The 22,234-nt window shown below is 40.2% G+C and overlaps 1 protein-coding gene across 4 annotated transcripts; it reads right to left on the bottom strand.

Moving 5' to 3' along the window:
- Positions 1–1,336: 1,336 nt before the first annotated feature.
- On the bottom strand, positions 1,337–21,970 carry GGNBP2 (gametogenetin binding protein 2). Of its 4 annotated transcripts, XM_086624660.1 has the most exons (14): positions 21,876–21,970; positions 17,303–17,383; positions 15,016–15,269; positions 13,955–14,053; positions 10,917–11,045; positions 10,706–10,819; positions 8,808–9,017; positions 7,605–7,779; positions 5,874–6,068; positions 5,082–5,232; positions 4,782–4,907; positions 4,545–4,696; positions 3,893–4,141; positions 1,337–1,959 (listed from the first exon to the last, which is right to left on the bottom strand). In XM_086624660.1, the coding sequence occupies exons 1-14, from the start codon at positions 21,966–21,968 to the stop codon at positions 1,756–1,758; spliced, it is 2,232 nt and encodes a 743-aa protein (XP_086480786.1). In that variant the 5' UTR covers positions 21,969–21,970; the 3' UTR covers positions 1,337–1,755. The 4 variants fall into 4 exon arrangements, with proteins under 4 accessions (XP_086480786.1, XP_086480789.1, XP_086480787.1 ...); XM_086624663.1 differs by lacking the exon at positions 10,917–11,045 and having other exon boundaries at positions 8,814–9,017; XM_086624661.1 differs by lacking the exon at positions 10,917–11,045.
- Between the last annotated feature and the right edge of the window lie 264 nt (positions 21,971–22,234).

A 22,234-nucleotide genomic window follows, 5' to 3' on the forward strand; every position in this document is an offset into this window, starting at 1 on the left:
GGGGAGGGGCGGATTTGGGGCTTTTCCTCCCCAAACCGTCCCCAGGGAGAAGGGCGAGTCCTGGCCTCGGGAAGGCGAAATGCTGTTCAATGGCTTCTGAAAGCCGAAATATGTTCCGTCAGCTGGGGAAAACGGGGAGAGAGGGGCTGCCTGGAGTCGAAACCAGTTTGTGAGCGTGAAGTGGCTGCATTAATTCCCGTTCCCTTCCACCATGTAGTAACTACGTGAGCTGACACGGTGATCCCGTCGCTGATGGAGTGACCCGTTCTCTCACCACAGCGAGGAGAACGCTGCTGTAGCACTTGATACAGAAGCCAAAAAGCATCCAAAAACACACCACGAGTCAGGAAAATAAGACCCCTGGGGAAACCTTAACTGTTTTGCTGCTTCTCTGCAGTTGCCCGTGGCAAAGCGGGTGCTGCCGGAGGGTCCCTCCTGCTGCAAGGGAGAGGCTTGCACCCCATCCATGCCCCAGAAAAGGCAGCACTGGGAAGGAGCTGTGGGTGCTGAGACGGACACGTGGAGCCCAAAGGCAGTGACCCAGCGAACAAACATGGAAGTTGGGCAAGGGGTGGGTTTGGGAGGGAGAGAACGTGCCTGGTAAGAGCGCTCTGGCACAGGATGAAGCAGCTTTGCGAAGGGACTGTCATCCTCCTCCCAAGGAGCAGGGAGAGCGTCTGAATAATTCACATAAACTTCAGAAGAAACAGTGAAATTGAAACAGAAGAAAGTACAGGTATTTATGAAAGAAGAAAAGCTTTGCAGCAAAATCCTAGACACCTCTCGAGTAAGACAGATGGGCCAGTCTCACCCTCCATAGGGAACAGGTTAGAAACGGGGAACTGGACTTTCTACGAAATGCATCTTTTGGGGATTTTTCTCTTGGGTGCGACTTTTCTTGCAGCGCAGCGCACAGTCCCAGAGCCCCAGACCTCACAGGAGAGTAGTTAAGCAGCAGGACGGACCACATTCCCTCCGGAGCAGAAGCATCTTCAGTAGCAGCAAGCAGCAGAAGTTTAGAAAACGAGCACAAACCTGAGAGAGGAGGCGGTGATGTGCTTCAGCCACGTGCTGGAGGCTGCAGCTTCGAGCCCGACGGTTTCCATGAGTCCATCCAGCTGCATCCCGAACCCAGACACGCTCCTGCTGCGCTCGTGAGCACCGCTGAAAGATCTGAACTTCTCCCAGACAAGTTTACTCACCTCACCCCTACCTACACAGTCTGAAGCGACAGCTGTCCATGTGAACAGCAAGAATTCAGGCTGCTGGGAAGGAGCGTTTAAAGCAGAAGCACGCACACCAACTTTTACTATGCATATTAATAAATATTCTTTATTTAAATTTTGCACATTGCGCTTCAACATATTACATCCAAAACATTTTGCAAATGGATGTCTACTTTGTAAAATCTTATATTCAGCTCATTGTCATTCTGTACAGAATTATAGGTACAACATTACTTTGCCACTAGTTTGCTTTTTGTAAGTCTCACAGTAAGAGAAACATTTAATGAAAAGAGATGGCTTAAATTATAAGAGAGGCTTGCACAGCTACTCAACTAAAGATACAAGCCTGAAGAAAGAACAAAATTAATGAAATCACCTCCACCAGCCTCCCCCAAAAACCAAGAAAAAAAAAGAATCACATTAATTTAAGATAAAATTTTGCTGTAAGTCACTAAATTAAGTTTTTGAAAGAGAAGGCGCAGTAGTCATCTTGAGAATCTCAGTGAAAGACAGAGCTATTTTATTGTTTTTAGTTCGCTCCAGCTGTTGTCAGCCAACCGTTACAAACGGGCCTCTTGTGATCATTTAAGCGGCAGTATTTATTAAATTTCTCCTTCAGATGCTGTCGGTATTGTTCTCTATTGCTGTAAAAAGACTTGTTGTTTGCCATGAAGGACTGTATTTCATCTTGTGAGATAAAGATTTCCTCGTCAGAAGTACATTCAGACTCATCCTACAAATGAAAACAGGCATTTCAGAGCTCGAGCATGGCCCTTCCTGCGCAGGCACACACGTTGTCTACCGTGGCTCTCGGGAAAGACGCAGCCTCCACATCACGACACCACAAGGCTCAGCTGGCTAATCCAGTCCCCTCATTCACACACAATGCTCCGCTATTTTTTGGGCAAGAGGTGGCCTGTACAGTCACAAAATCTACCAAAAAAAGCTTCAGAGTCTTTGTGCATTTCTACCGAAAGGGAATGGCTTTTATAGGGGAAGGAAAAGGAAAAAAAAAGGAAAAGGAAAAAAAAAAGGAAAAGGAAAAAAAAAAGAAAAGGAAAAAAAGGAAAAGAAAAAAAAAAGGAAAAGGAAAAAAAAAAAAAAGGAAAAGGAAAAAAAAAAAAGGAAAAGGAAAAAAAAAAAAAGGAAAAGGAAAAAAAAAAAGGAAAAGGAAAAAAAAAAGGAAAAGGAAAAAAAAAGGAAAAGGAAAAAAAAAAAAAAGGAAAAGGAAAAAAAAAAAAAGGAAAAGGAAAAAAAAAAGGAAAAGGAAAAAAAAAAAGGAAAAGGAAAAAAAAAAAAAAAGGAAAAGGAAAAAAAAAAAGAAAAGGAAAAAAAAAAGGAAAAGGAAAAAAAAAAAAAGGAAAAGGAAAAAAAAAAAAGGAAAAGGAAAAAAAAAAAAAAAAAGGAAAAGGAAAAAAAAAAAGGAAAAAGGAAAAAAAAAAAAAAGGAAAAGAAAAAAAAAAAGGAAAAGGAAAAAAAAAAAAGGAAAAGGAAAAAAAAAAAAAAAGGAAAAGGAAAAAAAAAAAAAAAGGAAAAGGAAAAAAAAAAAGGAAAGGAAAAAAAAAGGAAAAGAAAAAAAAAAAAGAAAAGAAAAAAAAAAAAAAAGGAAAAGGAAAAAAAAGAAAGGAAAAAAAAAAAAGGAAAAGGAAAAGAAAAAAAAAAAAAGGAAAAGGAAAAAAAAAAAGGAAAAGGAAAAAAAAAGGAAAAGGAAAAAAAAAAAGGAAAAGGAAAAAAAAAAAAAAAAAGGGAAAAGGAAAAAAAAAAAGGAAAAGGAAAAAAAAAAAGGAAAAGGAAAAAAAAAAAAAGGAAAAGAAAAAAAAAAGGAAAATGAAAAAAAAAGGAAAGGAAAAAAAAAGGAAAAGGAAAAGGAAAAAAAAGGAAAAGGAAAAAAAAGGAAAAGGAAAAAAAAAGGAAAGGGAAAAAAAAAAAGGAAAAGGGAAAAAAAAAAAAAAAAGGGAAAAGGAAAAAAAAAAAAAAAAGGGAAAAGGAAAAAAAAAGGAAAAGGAAAAAAAAAAAGGAAAGGAAAAAAAAAAGGAAAAGAAAAAAAAAAAGGAAAAGTAAAAAAACCAAAAAGGAAAAGGAAAAAAAAGCAAAAAGGAAATAAAAAAAAAAAAAAAAGGAAGGGAAAGAGAAAAAAGAAAAAGGGAAAAGGAAAAAAAAAAAAAAAGAGGAAAAAGGAAAAAAAAAAAAAAAGGAAAAGGAAAAAAAAAGGAAAAGGAAAAAAAAAAGGAAAGGAAAAAAAAGGATGTAAGGCAAGGGGAAGGAGGAGGAGGAGGAGGAGGGAAGGAAAGGGAAAGAGAAGAAAGTTGTCCAAGGAGCCTGTAGCGGGAAGTACCATTTGAGGCATGAAGGCAGCATTAACGCACACTTCATTTTCTGGAATAATACGATCCTGGATAATGAACAGTTCTAACACAAGTTCTGCCACTTGCATCCCAGCGACAGGCAGTTCCTCCTCCTCTGCCAAGCATCCGAGTTCCACCCTTTGCAGAGAACACAGAAGGAACAAGCTACGCACTGGGAGAGCGAGCTCTGAATCTCAGGTTCAGCTACGTCCTCTCTTCTACCAGCTCCTCACTGGGATTCCAGCTCCAAACCCCATCCTCAGTCCCACGGATTTAAAGCAGTATGCTACAACCTGAAATTCAAAGGAAGTGGTTACTTACAAGGAGTTCCACTAAGCTCTTGGCACCTTTTCCAGCATCGGGAACAAGCGACACTTCCGCAGGTTCTGCAAACTGTGACACGCTTTTCATGTGCTCAAACCAAGGCAACTGCCGCCCGCTTTTTTCTGAGCTACAGCAGCTTTCGGCATGTGTGTCTTTGGTCTGGTCGTGATGAAACTCTGTGTGCGTGATAGTTCCTGAGGTCTCTCTGTCACCTGGATCTGCCATACAGCTTCCAAGTTTCTGAATCTAGAAGTGAAAAGAGCCTGTAATGAACTACTGGCAGCGTTCAACCTGAAACGTTCAAGTTTCAGATGGAAGCAGGAGGGAAACAGGAAAGGAAAAAGTCCAAGGAGAGAGCAAGGATATACGTTTTTTAAATACGTGTGCCTGGGGAGGAGGGGGAAATGGCATGTCCATTCCCTGAGAGTGCGCAAAAGTGCACATGCTTAGGAACACAGGAGAGAAGAGACTGCTTCTGCCACCACCTCTTCTAGGGAGGACCTCAATTCCAAAGCTTGCATGGAGAGGTAACAGAAGATCCTTGTTACCCCATCTGCAGCTTTAGTCACAACCAAAATTCGAAATACTTTTGTATTACTTTAAAACATATGCACTTAAATAAGCATTCTGGAATAACTATGTTCCTTACATGTTCATTCTCACACTTCAAAGTTTTACTTTTCTTTTTCTTCTTTTTGTTTTTGCCTTTTGTGTTGTTCTCTTCCGAATTAGCCCAACATTCCACACAGCTGTCTCCATCCTCCTCTTTGTCATCGCAGCGATGGACACATGAATCATCTCCTGCAAAAGACAGGGAATTTCTTCTCAGATACTCAAATTTTGTGGATACCAAACCAATATCACGTTCCAATATTACCAAACCTACCGTTTTCATCATGGTTGCAAATGCCTTCGGTACAGGCCACATCTGATCCCTCTCGAGATCCTGTTTCGCTGCCCTCCATGCTGGATGAATAGCCACAGTCACTACCATTACAATGCGGAGACAAACCTGAGACAAAGTGGAAAGTTATGGTCATCTATAGAAGCTGTTGCACATTCTTTAGTTATGCCCCTAATGAGAAAGGCTTCTTAAAAAAAGTTATTTTTAAAAATAGCTGAGCACTGTTTATCCCTCAAATGGTACGTATTTTTAAAAAAAGAAAAATAATGACATTTAACCTACCTTTCTTGATTTTCGGTGAACCCAATAGGGTACCACTACTAGGACAAGTGCAAGAAGTGCTCTCATTAGTAACAATTACTTCTACACAACTGTTAGCTTCTTCGGTGCTACCACAGGCTTTGCAACTACTTTCCGTGAAGTTTGAATTTTCCTTAAAACAAAGACAAAAAACCACTTGCAAGTACTGAAAGTAGCTCAGCCACCATCTTACAAAGGATACTCTTTCCACACAAAAAAACAGCTGACACTGACTGACAGAAATCTATGAAATGTAAAAAACAACTGAAAAAAAACCCAAAACCTACTTTCCCCACAATAATATGACCTACAGTCAGCCCATTAAGTTCAGTGAAGAGATCTAGAGTAATAATTGCACTTACTTAGTGAATTAAAGCTTTCCCCTCCCCAAAAATGTAATGGTAATTGTCTGCAACTAGCAACTGAATTCCCATATTCTAAGTGATCTTTAAGAAACAATAGTTGAAAAATACTCTAGCATAACCTGACCCTCTAGATTTAGGATTATTTAAAAAAAAAAACAAAACAAAAACAAACCCACCACCGAACTCGAACCCCTAAAAGCTAAGGATCTCCAGGCAACTCCTTTACCAAAAGGCTGTACTAATCTGAAAACATATAAAATTTCACTAGCGATCAAAACCTAGCTCCCAAAACCGAAATACAGTTAAAACCTCTCAAGAATAACATGGAACAGCGAGCTGATGAACAAAGCCCCAAATCAGAAATCTAGTTATTTAACACCAACAGAAAGCAACAGCTATCAGCATCTACCTTTGCTTGATTTATTTCCTTCTCTTCTGTTGCCTGCAAAGGAGTAGGGATCTCACACACACACTTATTTTTCCGTCTGTTCTTCCGTTTTTGGCGCTTCTTCTCTTGTTTAAGCTCTCGCACTCTTTCTTCTTCTGAAAACTCTTCACAGAGCTGTTCCAATCGGCTAATACCCTGCACTTTTTCCACAGCCATCTGTTTATAAGAGGTTAGATCTATTTATAGATGTTAACACAATCCAAGCTTTTACATTTATAAAAAAGGAGGAAGAAACAGCTGGTAAGTACTTCTTTTATAATAAAGTCACAGAAACACAACTATTGAGTATAGAAGAAAAACACCTAACCAGATTCAGTCACTAAACTTCAATTGCTGGGGAAGATGCATGTACATGGGGAGCACTGCGTTTAAATTACGGCCCAAATCTACAATTTTCAGTAAAAAGTCGCAGACTTGAATGTGGTTTTGGATGTGTATTTATGTGGCAGGTACTCTGATTATCTAACATAGCAGCACAGAAAAATGCATTAGAACTGCTGCTACAGAATTCCTGCAGCTCTTTGTCTAGGGCAACCAATGGAAAATCTGATTTTCTACACAGTCCAATTTTAAAGTACAGATGTATCTCAAAATACAGCAAATATCTAAATAAGTTCCTTAATACTAAATTTAGAACAAATTTCATAATGGAACGTCTACATACGAAGTTACAGGAATATAGTTAAACTACTTGTAAACTACTCTGGATCAGTGGTCCTACGGAGGTAGAAATAAATTCATGGGTTTGGGTGTTTTCCAGATCACTCTGGGAACTCCTTAAGCCAAAATGAGACATCACCTTTCCCACTCACCTTAGGAAGGGACTCCATATAAAGATACAACAGTTCCGTACCTCAAACGCATAGCCAACCGTGCATACCAGTATAATTACCCAAGTTTTACAACATAAAAGGGTTTTCAACACCATGCTTTACTAGATTAAAAAAAAATCAAGATAAAACCTGACCAAAATTCCCCAGTGCACCCAGCCTGACACCACTTCCATAGCATTCTAAGTCTTCAAAAAAAATTACTTGTAAAAAAACTCCAAGAACTAACTAGATTAGGGTTCCACTGTGATCTTTCCCCAAATTGATTTTGTTCTTCCTCCTCCCATGTTTTCAAAGTTTTTAGAGAGAACAGTCACTATGAACGGAAGATAAACAACACAAAAAAGATCTATGTCATGTCGAAGGGGAAGTATACTATTGGCATATGTTAAAGGAACTGCATGGAGCTGTGTCTGAAGTTCAAGATCCCACAGGATTAGAGTGCACTTGGAACACACTGAACGCAAGAGTTGGCAGTTGTGTTTGTAATTCAAAAGCATATCCTCCATTTTTACTAACAAGCCAAATAAAAACTGGTGTAGCCAGAGCTACTGTAAATACTATCAGGTAGAAATACCTTCCCTGTGAATTAAAACCACAGAAGATCCAGTGTACTGTAACGTGCAGCTGGGAAAGTAAAAGCAAGTCACAATCTTTCATGTTCCAGTGGACTTCCCACGGAAATGTAACTCAGTTGTGCTACGCACTGACATCACACAACTGCTGCCTGCAGTGAACCAGGGATTAAACACAACACCCCTTCCAGCCCAACGTTAGTAGAAAGCAGAAAAATCATTTTAGTGAAAACGCACACAGTTACTATAGCAATTCAAACACAAGTTAGATAAAGTTTGACTTTTACCTCAAAGCTTTTGCGTAAAGCATCAACACCCAGATAAAAAAGCATCTGCCACGTTTGTTCCTCAGCCCGCAACTTTTGCCAGATTCGGTGTAATCGTTCGTAAAGGTGAATACCCAGGCAGGTCAAAACTTCTTCTTGGGCTATGTCTATTGTCTTAGCGTGCCTTTCTCTCCGTCTAAAGGAAGAGTTGAACCAAAGTAGAGATGGTTAAAGCAGCTGGAAGTCTACCAAGAGATCAAAGCAGTTCAATGACGTGTTTTCTTTATGTACAACTGAAGACATGTTTGCATGAGCAGCTTTTGAAATTGAGTTCTGCCGTGCTGCATGCAGTTGCAAAATAGAAAGGAGCAGGCCAAACCCACCACTATTCCTGACACATTAATCCGTGCACCGCACTGTTAGCTGCACTATGCCTTCCCACCTGTCGCTTCTGAAGGTGCTGCCCCACTGGTCTCTGCTTGCTCCTGCTAGGAGGGATCAGCAGAGTTTTACTGCCAAAGAGATGCAGCCCTTCTTTTGTTTCCTAGAATTTGAGTTCAGTTTATACAGCAAATATTTCAGCTTCCTAGACGTTTATGTGTCAGTTACTGAAGCTGAATAAACACACATAGAAGTTTATAAATTACTTACCATACAAAGTAAAAATATTTCAGTATTAATCTATATCTATTAAGGGAAAATCATTATGAAGGGATTTACCCTCCTAATCAAACGGTTATGATTGAGTTCTAAAGATATTTGGCTATAATAAAGGTATTATAAAGATATTCTAAAGAATTGTATTTTTCATTGGAGGATTTTAAGATGCTAAAATAGGTTCAGAAATTACTATAACATACAAATGGCAACAAAAATCAATTGAACACTTGACATTTGGTAAAACTGTCAACAAGGTTCTCTTTCTATTTCGCATATTTTGAACACCTCAATGGAAAAGCAGGCAGCCCTCGTGAGTGAACAAATTAGAAGACATTTGGTAATTTCTTCCAGTCTTGCCTTCAGAGTCAAACGCACTTTAAAGTCACGAGTTGTACGAAATCTTCGCGACTTCGAAGCGCTGTCCGGAAAGTCTACTTCAACACGAATATTTACCTTCAGACGTTCACGACGCAGCAAGGAGGCAAAAATCACTTTTGCAAAACACGTTCAGGAATAAAATAAAGAAGCAAAGCGCTAGATAGCCCACTCTAGCAAATTACATACTCATACCCTCCTGCGAACTCTGGCTCGGCTCGGCCCAGCAGGTGTGCGATGAAGTCTGTCTCGCAGCACACGTGGATGTGGCGCTCGTGGGGACAGCAGCGCAGACCCTCGTAGAGCGCGGCGCAGTAGCCCTTCTCCTTGCTGCAGTCGAGCTCACCGGTGAGAATGTTGTACGCCCGAAGCACCTTGTTCTTGCAGTCGGTGCAAAACCTGTGTTAAAACAGAACACGGCAGAGCTGAGCTCTTATTCAAGCAGAAATTTCGTCCCGCTTAGTCTAAGTCATCATCTACGGGGCTATTTCACAGTGCATGCTGTATTTAAACCAGGGCACATCAGGTTTATGTTACTTCAAAAGGTAAAACAGTAAGACTTTGGCTGTAAGTCACTTAAGCTTACTACACCTGTTGTACTGCCTGTCATATATTACAAGTCTGGATATCAACTTTCATGCTCCAAGGTATAAATCAGGCTAATTGTTAATACAAAGAAATTCCTACATGGATATGCAATTCCATACTCGTTCAAAGATCAGAAATCTAATAGTGAACAAACTGAATCATTAGTACAAGCCAGGACAAAATTCCTTTCAAGTAACACACTCCAAGTTACTTTATAGCAATTATTTAAAGTATACTCAAGTGAGCGATAAGCAATAAGAAAAAAGTTTCCCCTGTTGCCTGCTGTATCAGAGCAATGTTTCCACTACAAGCACCCTTAAACATATTTTGAATTATTAGATTACTGCACAGATAGCCAAACAAGGTTTATTTATAACACAGCATATTCAATTTAAACATGTGATAGCTCAGATAACTAATACGAGAAGAGTATAGTTACGAAGTCTGTTACAATTAAAATACAACCAAATCAAGCTCATTCTATTTTATAAGAGGAAGTAATCCTCAAGAAGCTACAAAACCTCTTGCTTTATTATTCTACAAATGCAAGTCAGACAAGCTGCTCACATTTCAGCTTTCAGCTTGAAAAGCTGGCTCTTCATGCCATCTCTGGATGGTGTTTTTCCCTTTCCTAGTTTGTCCAGTCACTTGACAACACTAAGTCAAACATATTTTGATGTTTGATAGAACTATGATAACTGGCTAGTTTCTGTGGTGAAAGGAAAGAAAACAGCAATATTATTGCAGGTTAGCATCAGGAACACTGCCAACACCATGTTTAATGTCACAGGAGATTAAAGTTATTTTGTTTCCAAAGTGTTATTTCCACACCACCACCACCCCCACAACCATCTGTGCCCCCACGGTTTATATCAGAACCTTGAGACTACTGGAAATTAAAACTTTCTAATCAGCATGGTAGCTACCCTACACATGCAACAATAATTTAATGGCCTATTTTTCCCCTGCAAGAGAGACCTAATAGCACCAGCGCTACTAAGTCATAAACAACTGTTTTAAAATGGTGATTTACAAGCAACACCAAGCCTAAAATCTGCTTCTGTTAGTTTAGTTCACATTATTTTGAAATTGCACGTACTCCCTGAAAGCCTAAAGGCACAGTCCCAAATGGAGTAGGCTACTTGTGAAAGAACATGCACAGTTTTAATACATCAAATTGTAAATCATAATTTAATCCTAAAAAAAAATCAACATTAAGACAAGTAGCTATGGCTTCATTTGAGGTCTCCACATTTCCCCTACCGCTACAACAGGTAAAACACAAAGACTATTTCACCATCTTAGTCTCATCAACTGTTACAATGCAATCTGGCAAAGTTCTCCACCATCACGAAGCTCAGATCTTCAGGTTTAGAAGGGTACCAGAAGAATCCGCCACACTTTTAAACACTGTGTGAACTCTATATACGTTTTGATTCACAAAACAACACAGCATGTATTCCTCAAAATGAAGGCACCTCTTTGTTCTTTTAACGTACCTGTGTTTTCGTAGATAGGTTTCTAATGTTTCTAAGAGACAACTGGAGTCAATTAAAACTACTTCATCCCTGCATTCCTGGGACATGAGCTCCCACACATCCATCCAACAACCTCTGAAAAAAAACCCAACAAATATCATAAAAACCAAAGACTGTACATTATCCTCTTAGGGGTTTGGAAAAGAAGCAAATTAAAGCATCATTAGTTTACCTGACTGCTCCCTGGAAAGGTCCATAACGGAAAGTGATGCTACACTTGCTCTCCTCCTTCCTGCTGTCTTCACTATTTTTCTTATCTGCACTTAGTTTCTCCGTACTAAGTGTGCTACTGCTCCCTTCACTGTTACATAGTACTAAAAAACATTTTTTTTAACCTATACCATATCTATTATGAACGAGTTATTTTTCCTAAACAAGTGCTGTGAAAATGCTGCTGGGTCCCTTCCTTACTTTGAATCCTTTATAGGCTAAGCCTTAACTTCCAGTAAAGTCAGACATGAGACACAAATTTTGCTGTCCCTGTTCATAAATCCAGATTCATAATGACTTCTTAAAATTACAGCTGAAAGCCACTAGTAATTTTTCAGAATATTACCTTAAGTACAAACACACACAAGTTTTAATACTTTTGACAGATTAAATTTCATATGAAAACTTACTAAAAAAACACAACACCAAAAAAAATAAAGAAAAAAAAAAACAACAAACTCCCACATGCCTACCACCATAGAGAAACCAGACTCCTATGTTACACTTCCAAAATTTGTTAAAAAAAAACCCCAAACTCTTACACACACATTTGGATATGCTAAAAGCACACTCACAGAGCAGAGAACCAACTTGAAATAGCAAGTCATGTTTACTTACAGGCTTGTCTACACTTGACATTTTATCAGAACAGCCATTTCGGTTTAAGCTCACGTATGGATACAACAGAGCAGGAAAACAGGGAAAGAAGCACTCCTATTTAATTAGGAGCTCCTCAAGAGTATTTCTCTAGTTTGCCAGATCACATGGCTTGCCTTTATGACAGGTCAGAATGCTCCTTCGCCCCGCATGGACCCGAGTGGCCATAAACCGGGCACATGGCAACCGAGGACATGAGTAACTCTCAAGCAGTATTAGCCCGTTACGTAACTTGTATAATTAAACACACAATTACCATTCAAAGCCTTTTGTGTGTGTACAAACTGCTTAACAGATGCAACTCATCCAAAGAAGTTTCTTGTAATGAAGTTGAGCAGAAGCTCGAAGCGGATCAATAAAATTTGTTCTGTAAGACAATTCTGTTTGACACCTCCACGTCCAGGGCGTCAGCGTATTTGTTTCCACTCAAGGCAGCAGATTTATTTGTAGAAATATCAGTACTGATACACCCTGATCACTTCTGTAGCACAACAAATGGGGATCGACTGAGCAAGAGAGATCAAGCCGTGTCTCTTTAGCAAACTACCCTCGCTGTCCACAAGCTATGTTATCAGATAAAGCTGAAAGCTTTCCTTGCGGTACATCAAAATACTGCTCTTCACAAATGTCCTATTAGCCTGCCAGCACTCAAAATCCTAAAGAGATTTATTCCAGCACAATTGAGGAAATAAAGGCAGCATTTTCCCCTCTATTCATTCAGTTTTGTCAAAATGGTAAGCGCAGGTTCCATGATATATCTTCTTACACAGAAAAGATTAATCCTAATAAAAACAAAGCAAAAAAATTTAACACTTTCATAATGCTTTGAATTTACTTTATTTTTAAAAAATATACCCTATGACGTTTTGCTTGTGTAACACAAGCTTTAAACTAATTATATGAAAGGCCTGTAACCAAAATATAATAGGAGATAACGATTAGCTACCACTGTCCTCAAGCAGCACAAGTGAAAAATCAAGTGTCAAATTCCACATGCCTAGCATCTCAGGGGACTTATCTAAACCCTAAGAGACTCAAGTCTGCACAGAAAAATACATGGCCTGTAACTGGAAACCATGACCAAGCTTTCACAGGTTGTATGCTTAACCAGAAGCAGAACACAACTGACTCAAACACAGTCCTGGACACCCCAACTAGGCATAGCAGCCTAATTTATTGGTCATCATATTAAAAAAAAAAATATAAAAAACACCCCACAAACAAGAAAATCCCCCAAAATCCACAAAATATTTACATGGACTGTTTTGTGGTTAACCAACTAGAATAAACCATTTCAACTTCAAGATTCAGAGGCATACATGCATCTGTTTCACTGGTGTATTCAAAACATGCTGCCACGTTCTGAGAAAATACATTTTACAGAGTTTTAGTTTTAACCCTGCAGCCCAACCACAATAAAGTCCTTCATTAACAGTTGTTCAAGGCATTTTTAATAATCCCAAGCAAAATGATGTGTATTTGTTTAGCATGTACCCTTTCACCTCAATGGGAGAAAAACTGCTGATCAATCATGTTGATGTAGAGCACAAAAACCAGTTTGTGTCTCTAGAGCATTGTTTATACCACAAGGCAGAAGCCATCCATGCCCTGAGCAGACTATATTCCAAGTTATGTCAGATGAGGTATGAAAAGCACGTCAGACAGCACTGGTTTGTAATGGCCAAGCTGCATTTTGGCAACTGGTTTTGAAATTAAACATGGATATTTTTATACAAAAAAAACCCCTCACTCCAACAAAACACCCCACCACCAAGTAAAAGACCCACAACTCAAGGGGTGAAAATGGAACGGGTTAGAACTAACAAGCCAGTTTTGGCAAACAGCTGATTGGTTGTAGTAGCCTTAGACTTTACATAACAGCATCACCGGGTGCCTGCGGGAGCTCTGGCAAAGGGCAGAGGGACAACCCTCACCCCGAGGAAGGAGCACAGATCCGGCGCTGGGAGGGCTCACGACCTTACAGCAGTAGTCTGGTCCGATCAATAAAGCCTGAGAAAGGGCAGTGGGGAAGGGATTACACATCCTACTGGTAAGACCATCACTCTTACTGTACAAAAAAAGGGCTAACTACCTTCTTAGGAAAACCTACGGAGAAAGGCTCATCTCCTGCAACACACGCTGCCCAGAACTCCTGGGTGCCACTGTTCCTCTCCTCCACAACTATTTGCATCTACGATAATCTGAACAGCTTGGAGATCACTGCTCTGGCAAACATCTAACAGCATAAGAATTGACCTCAATGCTTAAAAATAAATTAGTATCAATAGTTTGGTTCCTTAAAATATTTTTAGATTGAATCGTGCATCTTAAACACAAACTTACCCCAAAGGTTTTGGTTTGTGTGTGTCCAGGGAGTGTAATTGACATCTCTTGTTCTTCTTACTTTTAGGAATTGCATCAATCATATCATTCAGTTTGGACCTATGGAAAAATGTAATTTCGTATTCTGAAAACATAGCTATCCAGAGAAATTTAAAAGGGATTGATTCAGCCCATGTATCAGAAACAAGTATGTTAATGAACATTAAATCTAAAACTTTCTTCCTGTCCTCCACTTCTACTTGTTATGACATACAATCCTGCAGTACACAAGGAAAATACAGCATAGATTTTTCCAGACAAATTCTAGCAAGCAAGATAAAGATAACCCACACCTAAAAAGCTATTGCCCGGCTTCGTAAGTAACAGATCTCGAGCCATGACACCTATTTCAAAAGCGTGAGGAATCACTACGACCACTTTATCAAGTTACACTGCCTCACCCTCCATATCTCAGTATCCCCAGCTCCGCACTAACCTTTCCTAATCCTCACTGGCCTGCTAACTGGAGCAAGAAGCAGAATGAGCTGAAGCCAACTGGAAGGCAAAGGCACACTGCGGGGAGCAGTCACTGTGTGGTCCGCTGACACGTGAGAAACAAACGGCAAAGACTGAGGCTAGGTATTGTGCTGGCCAAACCCAGAAGGGTTCACTTTCTCAGTGTTACCTGTCTACCCAAGAGTAGAAAGTTTGGGGGAAGGGGAAGGTGTTAATTTTTTTTCTTATTTTTTACATGCAAAGTAGTGGGGCAAAGAAACACTCTTCTTCCGGACGTCATGAAAAATCCATAGTGCCTACTTCAGATTAATGACTAAACATTTTCATATTGGTATCTTTCAATTGCAATCATGGCATTACAACTGATGATGTGAAAGATTAGGTCTTTCAGGTTTGTTTTTTTTCTCAGTTTAGGCAATAAACATGGCTGTAAAAGACAAGTATGTACTATAAGATTCAAACTGGTAACAATTCACTATCACCAAGAAAGCTGCAAAGCTAAAAGCACAGAAGCACCTTTCCTTTTTCCCAGGCAAGAATAATCTTAGCAGTTCCAAGAAGCTTACCCATGCACATAAAACAGTGTATAAAGCTTCTTGGCATCAGTCATACAGCTTCGAGTTACAGAAAGAACCCCCTTTGGCCCTACTGTGAGGGGCTCAAGTGCTGGATTTCCAGACTCAACGAGCTGGGAAAACAGACGTTCCACGCTACGCCGGCAGCCAACACACGGGACCAGCTGAGAAAGTGCACTCAAAACCTCACGCGATGTCACCATCATGGCAATGTTCAGATCCTGCTGTTTAAGCATGCTGTGTCTCTAAAAAAGAACAAGAAGTGAAATAATGAAAAGAAATAAATAAAGCCACACCTTCAACTGTCCAAGGTTTCTTCACCTTCAACAGCATTTCCTTATCAACATACACTTGAAGTGGAAACTGTATGCAGTGCTCAGAGTTTCAGGTCACTGTCCTAATGCAGATCACTCAAAATACTTACCGTACCAACAAAACCACTCTTGCTAATATCATGGGAGCAGTTCTGCTTCAAGTCTTACAGTCTATCCTCTGGAAGAAAGCTATTATTTTTCTCCTCTTGTTCCCTGCTCCTGCCACTCGAATCTGCAAACGCTGCTTCCAAACAAACAGCACACCTCCCTCTCCTTATCAGGAAACCTTTTTTTTCCTCCACCTCAGCACAGATGTTTGAATAAAGGGTCTCACACACAACTCTTGAGTTTTCACCTTCTACTCACACTCATTTTATCTTTGGCACATAGAAAGGAAATTCCTGGATGCTCATTGGCATATATGGAAATCTCATTTACAACAAACTCGTTCTGTTCAGACCAAGACCATTTAGCAATATTTTTCCTGGAAGGCTAAACATCGTTTCACATTACAATTCTAATACCTGAAAGTTAAAAAAGCACATATGACTATTCAGAGGGAAACATTTCACTTCAGTAGCAAACATTCAATGTGTGCTAACAATAGAACATTAACAAGAACACCTTCTAGTATTTCTTAAATCAATAAATGATTTTAAGAACTTCTGGTTCCTCTGTCAAACACATCCAGGCACGCATACACACAAAAAGCACATACCCTTCTATTTCTTCTTCTAACTGCAAAATTACTGGCTTGGACTCCATTAACACTGATCTGCCACTAGCACAGCTACACAGAAGAGAGAGTCCCTTCCTCACGCACCAATTAGCACACCTACACTTAGATTATCAGCACTACTGGCACTTTCCAACACAATCTGTAAACGCAGAGTCCTGTCAGTGTATTAACTGTCAATTTTCCCTGGTTATACAAAATACAGCTTTGTAAGCATAGTTGTATCTATACAGGGAACATTTTGCCACGATAGTATTTTCTATATTATTGTCGTATCGCACCACTTAAACCCTCCTACTGCGGAAGTGACTCGTCACAACTTCTGGAGAGAGAAAGAAAAGCCCACACAACACAGCCACTCGCACGGAACGTGTGAATGCATCAACTGAAAGAGAAAATATTTCCAGCTGATTTTATGTAACACGTGTTATGGAAAGCAAAGCTATTATCAGATAACTTTGAAGGTTCGTCCTCTTAAAGGCAGGCACATTAAATAATCTGACAAGTGCTATCACTCCGCAATAATCCTCTTTCCTGTAATTAATAGCACTAGTTATGGCAACAGCAGGAACGAGCTATTTTCACAACACAGCTATGCTTTATATGCAGCACATGTCTGAACTGCTGCTGTCAAACCACAAGTGAAGAAGTGCAAGCTGCAGATCAGCAAACTGGCCTGTTCCTTTGGACATCAAGTGGCACAATTTTTTCATTTGCTACAGGTGTTACAGTGCTACTAGAGCATTAGCAGATACATTTCTAAGGCTAAAGCTTCAGGGACACCACGGAACCGTCCCTCACTATTCAGCTGCATATAATCGACAAACTAGCATGTTAATTCCATCGTGATATGGCACTAATCATAAGAACTCAACCTCAAGGAACGCACACTTCCGCTTGAAAAAGCAGTTCGAAAGTATTTAGAAAAAACTCAAAATGTATGTGGAACCTGTAGTTTCCACCAAGTATAAATTGGCAGTGGCCAGAAGACGCATTGTTTTCACACGTGTTCAATTCTAACTCCATGTGCAGCAATCGCCTCCCGACAAGACAGTGCATAAATGCTGTGAAACACAGAAAACAGAAAAATGCTCCTGGTGTGCTTTGGTACCAACACGTAACTGCGTACAGGTGCTGACTTTTAAGTCACTCGAGGAGTGAAAGCACGAATATAAGGAAAGCAAGACCTGATGTGTCTTTAAAAAACAAAAGAGAAGGATGTATTTACCTGAATGAACTGCTTTAATTGTGTGCCGTTATTCTGATGGCCATCAAGGTTTAGCACGTTATCAGGAAACTCCATCACCATCTATACAAGAGAGGGGGAAGGAAAAAAAAAAAAGCTGTCAGAAAAAAGTCAAACACAGAGCATTAGTTTACTTTCTTGGGAGAAATAAGATAGAAATTACATTAAATACTCATTCTTTTCACATAACTGCCAGAACCTTGGGAAAGGATAAAATTAACAGTTTAAGATAATGAATGTTTCAGCAAATTAACTAAATGCTTCACTAATATGAAGTTCTAGAGGCAGCTTAATAAACAGTAACTCTTAAATAGCTGTTACAGAGAAAACAAAAGTTGCTAAATGGAACATGGGTATTTATATTACACTGTCTACATGACTTGAGACTCTGTTTCAGTTTAAACAAAAATGTACTTCAACACACTGAGACCCAAACGGATCCAGCAGCCTAACTCAATTTGAAAAAGCTATGAAGAAAGAGTCACAACAGTTTAATGACTGAGCTGACTCCTTCAAAGGCTGATTTAAAACCCTATTACAACAAGGTACTCCGAGGTATACTTTGTTTTGTATGATTGCAGCTCTCGAGAGGCTCAAAGCAAAATGTTAAGCCTACAGAACAACGTGATTACTCGCAAGTAATTAATAATATGTCTTTTCCAATTACTGAGGAACAAAGAGGGTGACTTCTTGCGGGGGTGGAGGGAAAAATATCAGTAAAATAATTTTCAGTCAAAACTCCAATTTGACAACCATAGAGAGAAATGAAACCATCTAGAAAAATTAGTGAAGGCTGGCTTAGCTGATCTTCTTTGTCCAAACTGAAAAATACAGAATTTATCAGTATGAATACTGAAAGTTCACTTTAAAATCTGAAAGACAAAATTAACAACTTTGGTTACTAACTCTAATGCCAATCTACACCAAAAGAAAATGTCCAATTCATCCTTTTTCCTTCCTTCCACCTTCCCTCAGCTGTCTAGTAAAGACAGAATTCCCCACTGTCTTCATAACGGCTCACACCACCTCCAGAGAACTCATACATTTACTTCTACAGGCCCCCAAATCACTCCAAAATAAACATCTGTTCTCCAAGGCCAGAAAGCAAGGCAATATTTTGATCTCACATGTGCTAGAACTGGAACATGAGCACAGCTGCCTTACCTTTGTGCAGAACAGTGCCACAGCCAGTGCTAATGGTGACCTCTCATGCATTTCTTCTCCAGTTTCCCTTGCTCCTGCCCCAAACACACCAAGCAGCAGCAGTACAAGTTTTTGCTGCAGAATTACAGGTTTCCTACACAGCTAGTTTGATGTTTCTGTGGTGAATGAGCTACATGCAAAAGTAAAACCTCTATCTGCTAATAACAGAGAGAAGAGATAAGTCTGCATATTTTTTCCCCCCCTCACCTTCATCTCCCACTATCAGACAACACCCTTAGGTGGTTTGTACAACAGAGTGAAATTATCAAAGACTAAATTAATTCATGTGTCTGATGAGATTTTATTAAGTGGTTAAACATCAACCACCATCACACCCTCGGCTGGAAGAAAAAATTCCCGTAACGCCACATCAAATGGAATGCCTTCTAGAAAGCATAAAACCTGCCTAAGAAATGAAAAGGGTTAAAGATGTAAACTTTCTTTAATTTCTAGTTGAGCCATGAGAAACAGAGAAGTGTGACAGTGAACAATTCATTTAGAGGAGCTGCATCACATTGCACCTAAACAGCTTTCTAGGCTACTACAAAGCAACATCACAAGTTTCAGAGCATTATAGGCCAATTCATTCACTAATTTACAATCACTGATTTATCATCTCTAGATTTAAGGTATAGATTAAGTCCTCCAGCTGATTAATAGAAAGGAAGAAGTCCTATTATTTTTAAATATCACTATTTTTTTAAGTTAATGCTGCAGATGTAAAATTATGTTTCAAAGACAACTGCGTGTCTTGCAATAGCTCTCATTAAGAATTTAAAAAATAAATTATAGAAGACCCAGAGACAAGGAAGCCAAGAGTTCATTCACTTGCTTCTGCAGATTTATTTAATAAAAGCCTCCAGAAAGCACCTAGAAATTTGAGTACTTTGTAACAACAGTAACAGAACAGGGAAAAAAAAACGGATCTGAGCTGAGCTTTCTTCATGGTGAGGATGACTTGCACTTGCATAAATGCCTTTCATCCAGATGGATACAAAAACTGATTTACAGCTATAGGAACTTCTTCGGTCATGAGCATGGCTTGCCTCTGGTGTAGAAAGTAGAAGGACACTGATGACACAGTGTAATTGCACAAACTTTGGGCCTGGAGTTAAATTCTGGAACTAAACCACAAATGGTTAGTTGAAGCAATCTACCTGACACCTGGTAGCCAACTTTTCACTCTCTCTCTCAACCTATTAAACACAACAAAGGTAACAAAAGTATGTTTAAGTCTTCTACTTGATACAATCTAATGAGTCATTTTTACTAGGGAGTCCAAGGGAAAGAGGGAAAAAAAAGAGAAAAGAGAGAAATCTAAGATCTTAAAAAAATATGGGGAATGGAGGGGCAAATAACTTTCAAAGCATTGCCAAGACATCGAAAAACCCCAGACTTACACTACTCTTACACAGTGCTGGGTTTTCCAGGTGTGGTGGTTTAATCTGGCCAGCCACTAAACACCACTTAGCTGCTCGCTCGCCCTCCCTCACCCCCGGGGGATGGGGAAGAGAATTAAGAGGGAAAAGGGAAGGAGACCGGTGGGTTGAGATAAGAACAATTTAATATATTGAAATAAAATAAAAGTAATAATGATAAAAATAATATAAAATACAATAATATATGATCGCATATATAAAATTATAATATGGCATACAAAAAAGCGATGCACAGTGTAATTGCTCACCACCTGCCACCCAACGCCTGTTCCATCCCGGCTAATGATCCTGAAACTACAATCCTGGAAGAGCGAGAGTCCCAGAGAGAGATCCAAAGGGAGAGAACTTCCCAGCCAACTCTCATCTATATGCTGGGTATGCTGCTGCATTATATGGAATGTTGCATTGGCCAATTTGGGCCTCACTCCTACGCCTAAACTCAAGTCGTAAGCTGGGAGTTGTGGGAAACGTGATGCTCCCTCCCAGCTCGTTGTGCTCCTGCACACTGGGAAAACATGGGAAGCGGAGAAGTCCTTGATGTCTCAGTAACAAGTATAAACATCAGTGTGCTATCGACATTCTTCTCATAACAAATCCCATCCTGAATCCGAAACACGGCGCTACTCTAGCTGCTAAAAAGAAAACTAACTCTGTCCTAGCCAAAACTAGGACACCAGGTAATCAGCCACTCTAGGAGAGCAACGTATTCCTTCGGATAACTTACGGGGAAACTTTGCCTAATGCACAAGCACAGTTAACCAAAGATGACAGACTCTGTAAAGCCAAAAAACAGTGAACAATATTGGGTAAATTAATAATACGCCATCATTCAAAACGATCAAAGCTAAAACACAGCAAAGATCCTTTTTTCAAACGTAGCAAAACCAGATGGGACTGAGACAGATAATCTTTAACAAAGGGACGGAGGGCTTAGACGCTGCCTGAAGATACTCAACTGTTCTGATCTGGAAGAAATTACATTAGGATGTTGATCAAGTTAGCTGATGCAAGCCAGATATTCTCCCATATTAAAGCACAAAATTAGGAATTTAAAGCACATACATTTTACACCATTTAAAGTAACAGCAGTTACTGTCACCCTGCTGACAGCAACAAAACTCAAATGCGAGTAATTAAGATACCTAATTACACTATCTAGTCCGATTTTATTTTCAACCTAACATTTTCACACCTTAAGAATTAAACCAAACGACAACTGGCTAGTTGGAGATTTTTCCCCATTTGCTCTGCGTTCACCTACGATGCAATTTCTGAGCCTTCCTCTAGACACATGAGAAAGAGAGAAGAGCCTAGAGAGCCTCCAAGCTGCATTTAGTTCATTTTTCCACTGAATCTTCTGGAAATGGCAAAACCTCCATGTTTTTAAATTGAGAATAACACGTTGAAACTGAAACTCTCTCCTCCGACTTGCTGCTGCAGCCACGGCAGCACATTATTACAGACTCGATAACCCTTACTTTAAGTCGAAGCTTTCAAAAACACCTTTAGCCTTTCCTTGCCTATTTAAAAGCAGAATAATTACCTCGTTGTAAGCCTGGGTTTTAACGTTAATATGGCTCCCTTCCTTATTAACTGGAAAATGGCTTTGCTCCACATTTGGGCTTGAGCACCGAGACACGCTTGCCACTTGAAAACAAGTTACACACAGGCCCCGATACGGCAATAACTTTCTTATTATGCGGTTTGCATGTTTTTAGAGCTGGGAATCAGATAAAAAAGTTGCCACATTAAGCGCTGTTAACCCGGAGTGTTGCAAAGTCCCAAAGATTAACGCTGCAGGAGCAAAGGAGGAGCCGGGGAGGCCCGTCCAGGGAAAAGGCCTCGCCTGGGAATTGCAACACGCCGCCCGCACGCGTTGCGACGGGGGCACCGGGTGCTCGGCGGGCGCTCACCGTGAGGGTGTCATCGATGTAGAGCGGGATCTGCCTCTTCTCGAACGGGAATTCCTCCTCCCCGTCTCTGCACACCGCCACCAGCCGCGCCATCTCTGCCGCCGCCGCTGCTGCTGCTGCTTCCTCCCAGCTCCAGCCTGCGAGCAGCCAAACCCCCGGTGAGGTAAATGCCCTCCGCGCTTCCCCGGCACACTTTCACCAGCCCGGCAGCCAGCCTGCTTTACCCCATCGCCTGATTCACCACGCCGAGCGCTGACCCCGCCGCCCAGCCCACGCCCGGGCGCGCAGCCCGCCCGCCGCTTCGGCCCTGGGAAGGGCTCAGAACGGCTCCGGGCCAGCACCGGCAGAGGTGGGAGGCT

Source organism: Tauraco erythrolophus, chromosome 21 (genome assembly GCF_009769465.1).
Source record: "Tauraco erythrolophus isolate bTauEry1 chromosome 21, bTauEry1.pri, whole genome shotgun sequence".
NCBI classification, from domain to species: domain Eukaryota; kingdom Metazoa; phylum Chordata; class Aves; order Musophagiformes; family Musophagidae; genus Tauraco; species Tauraco erythrolophus.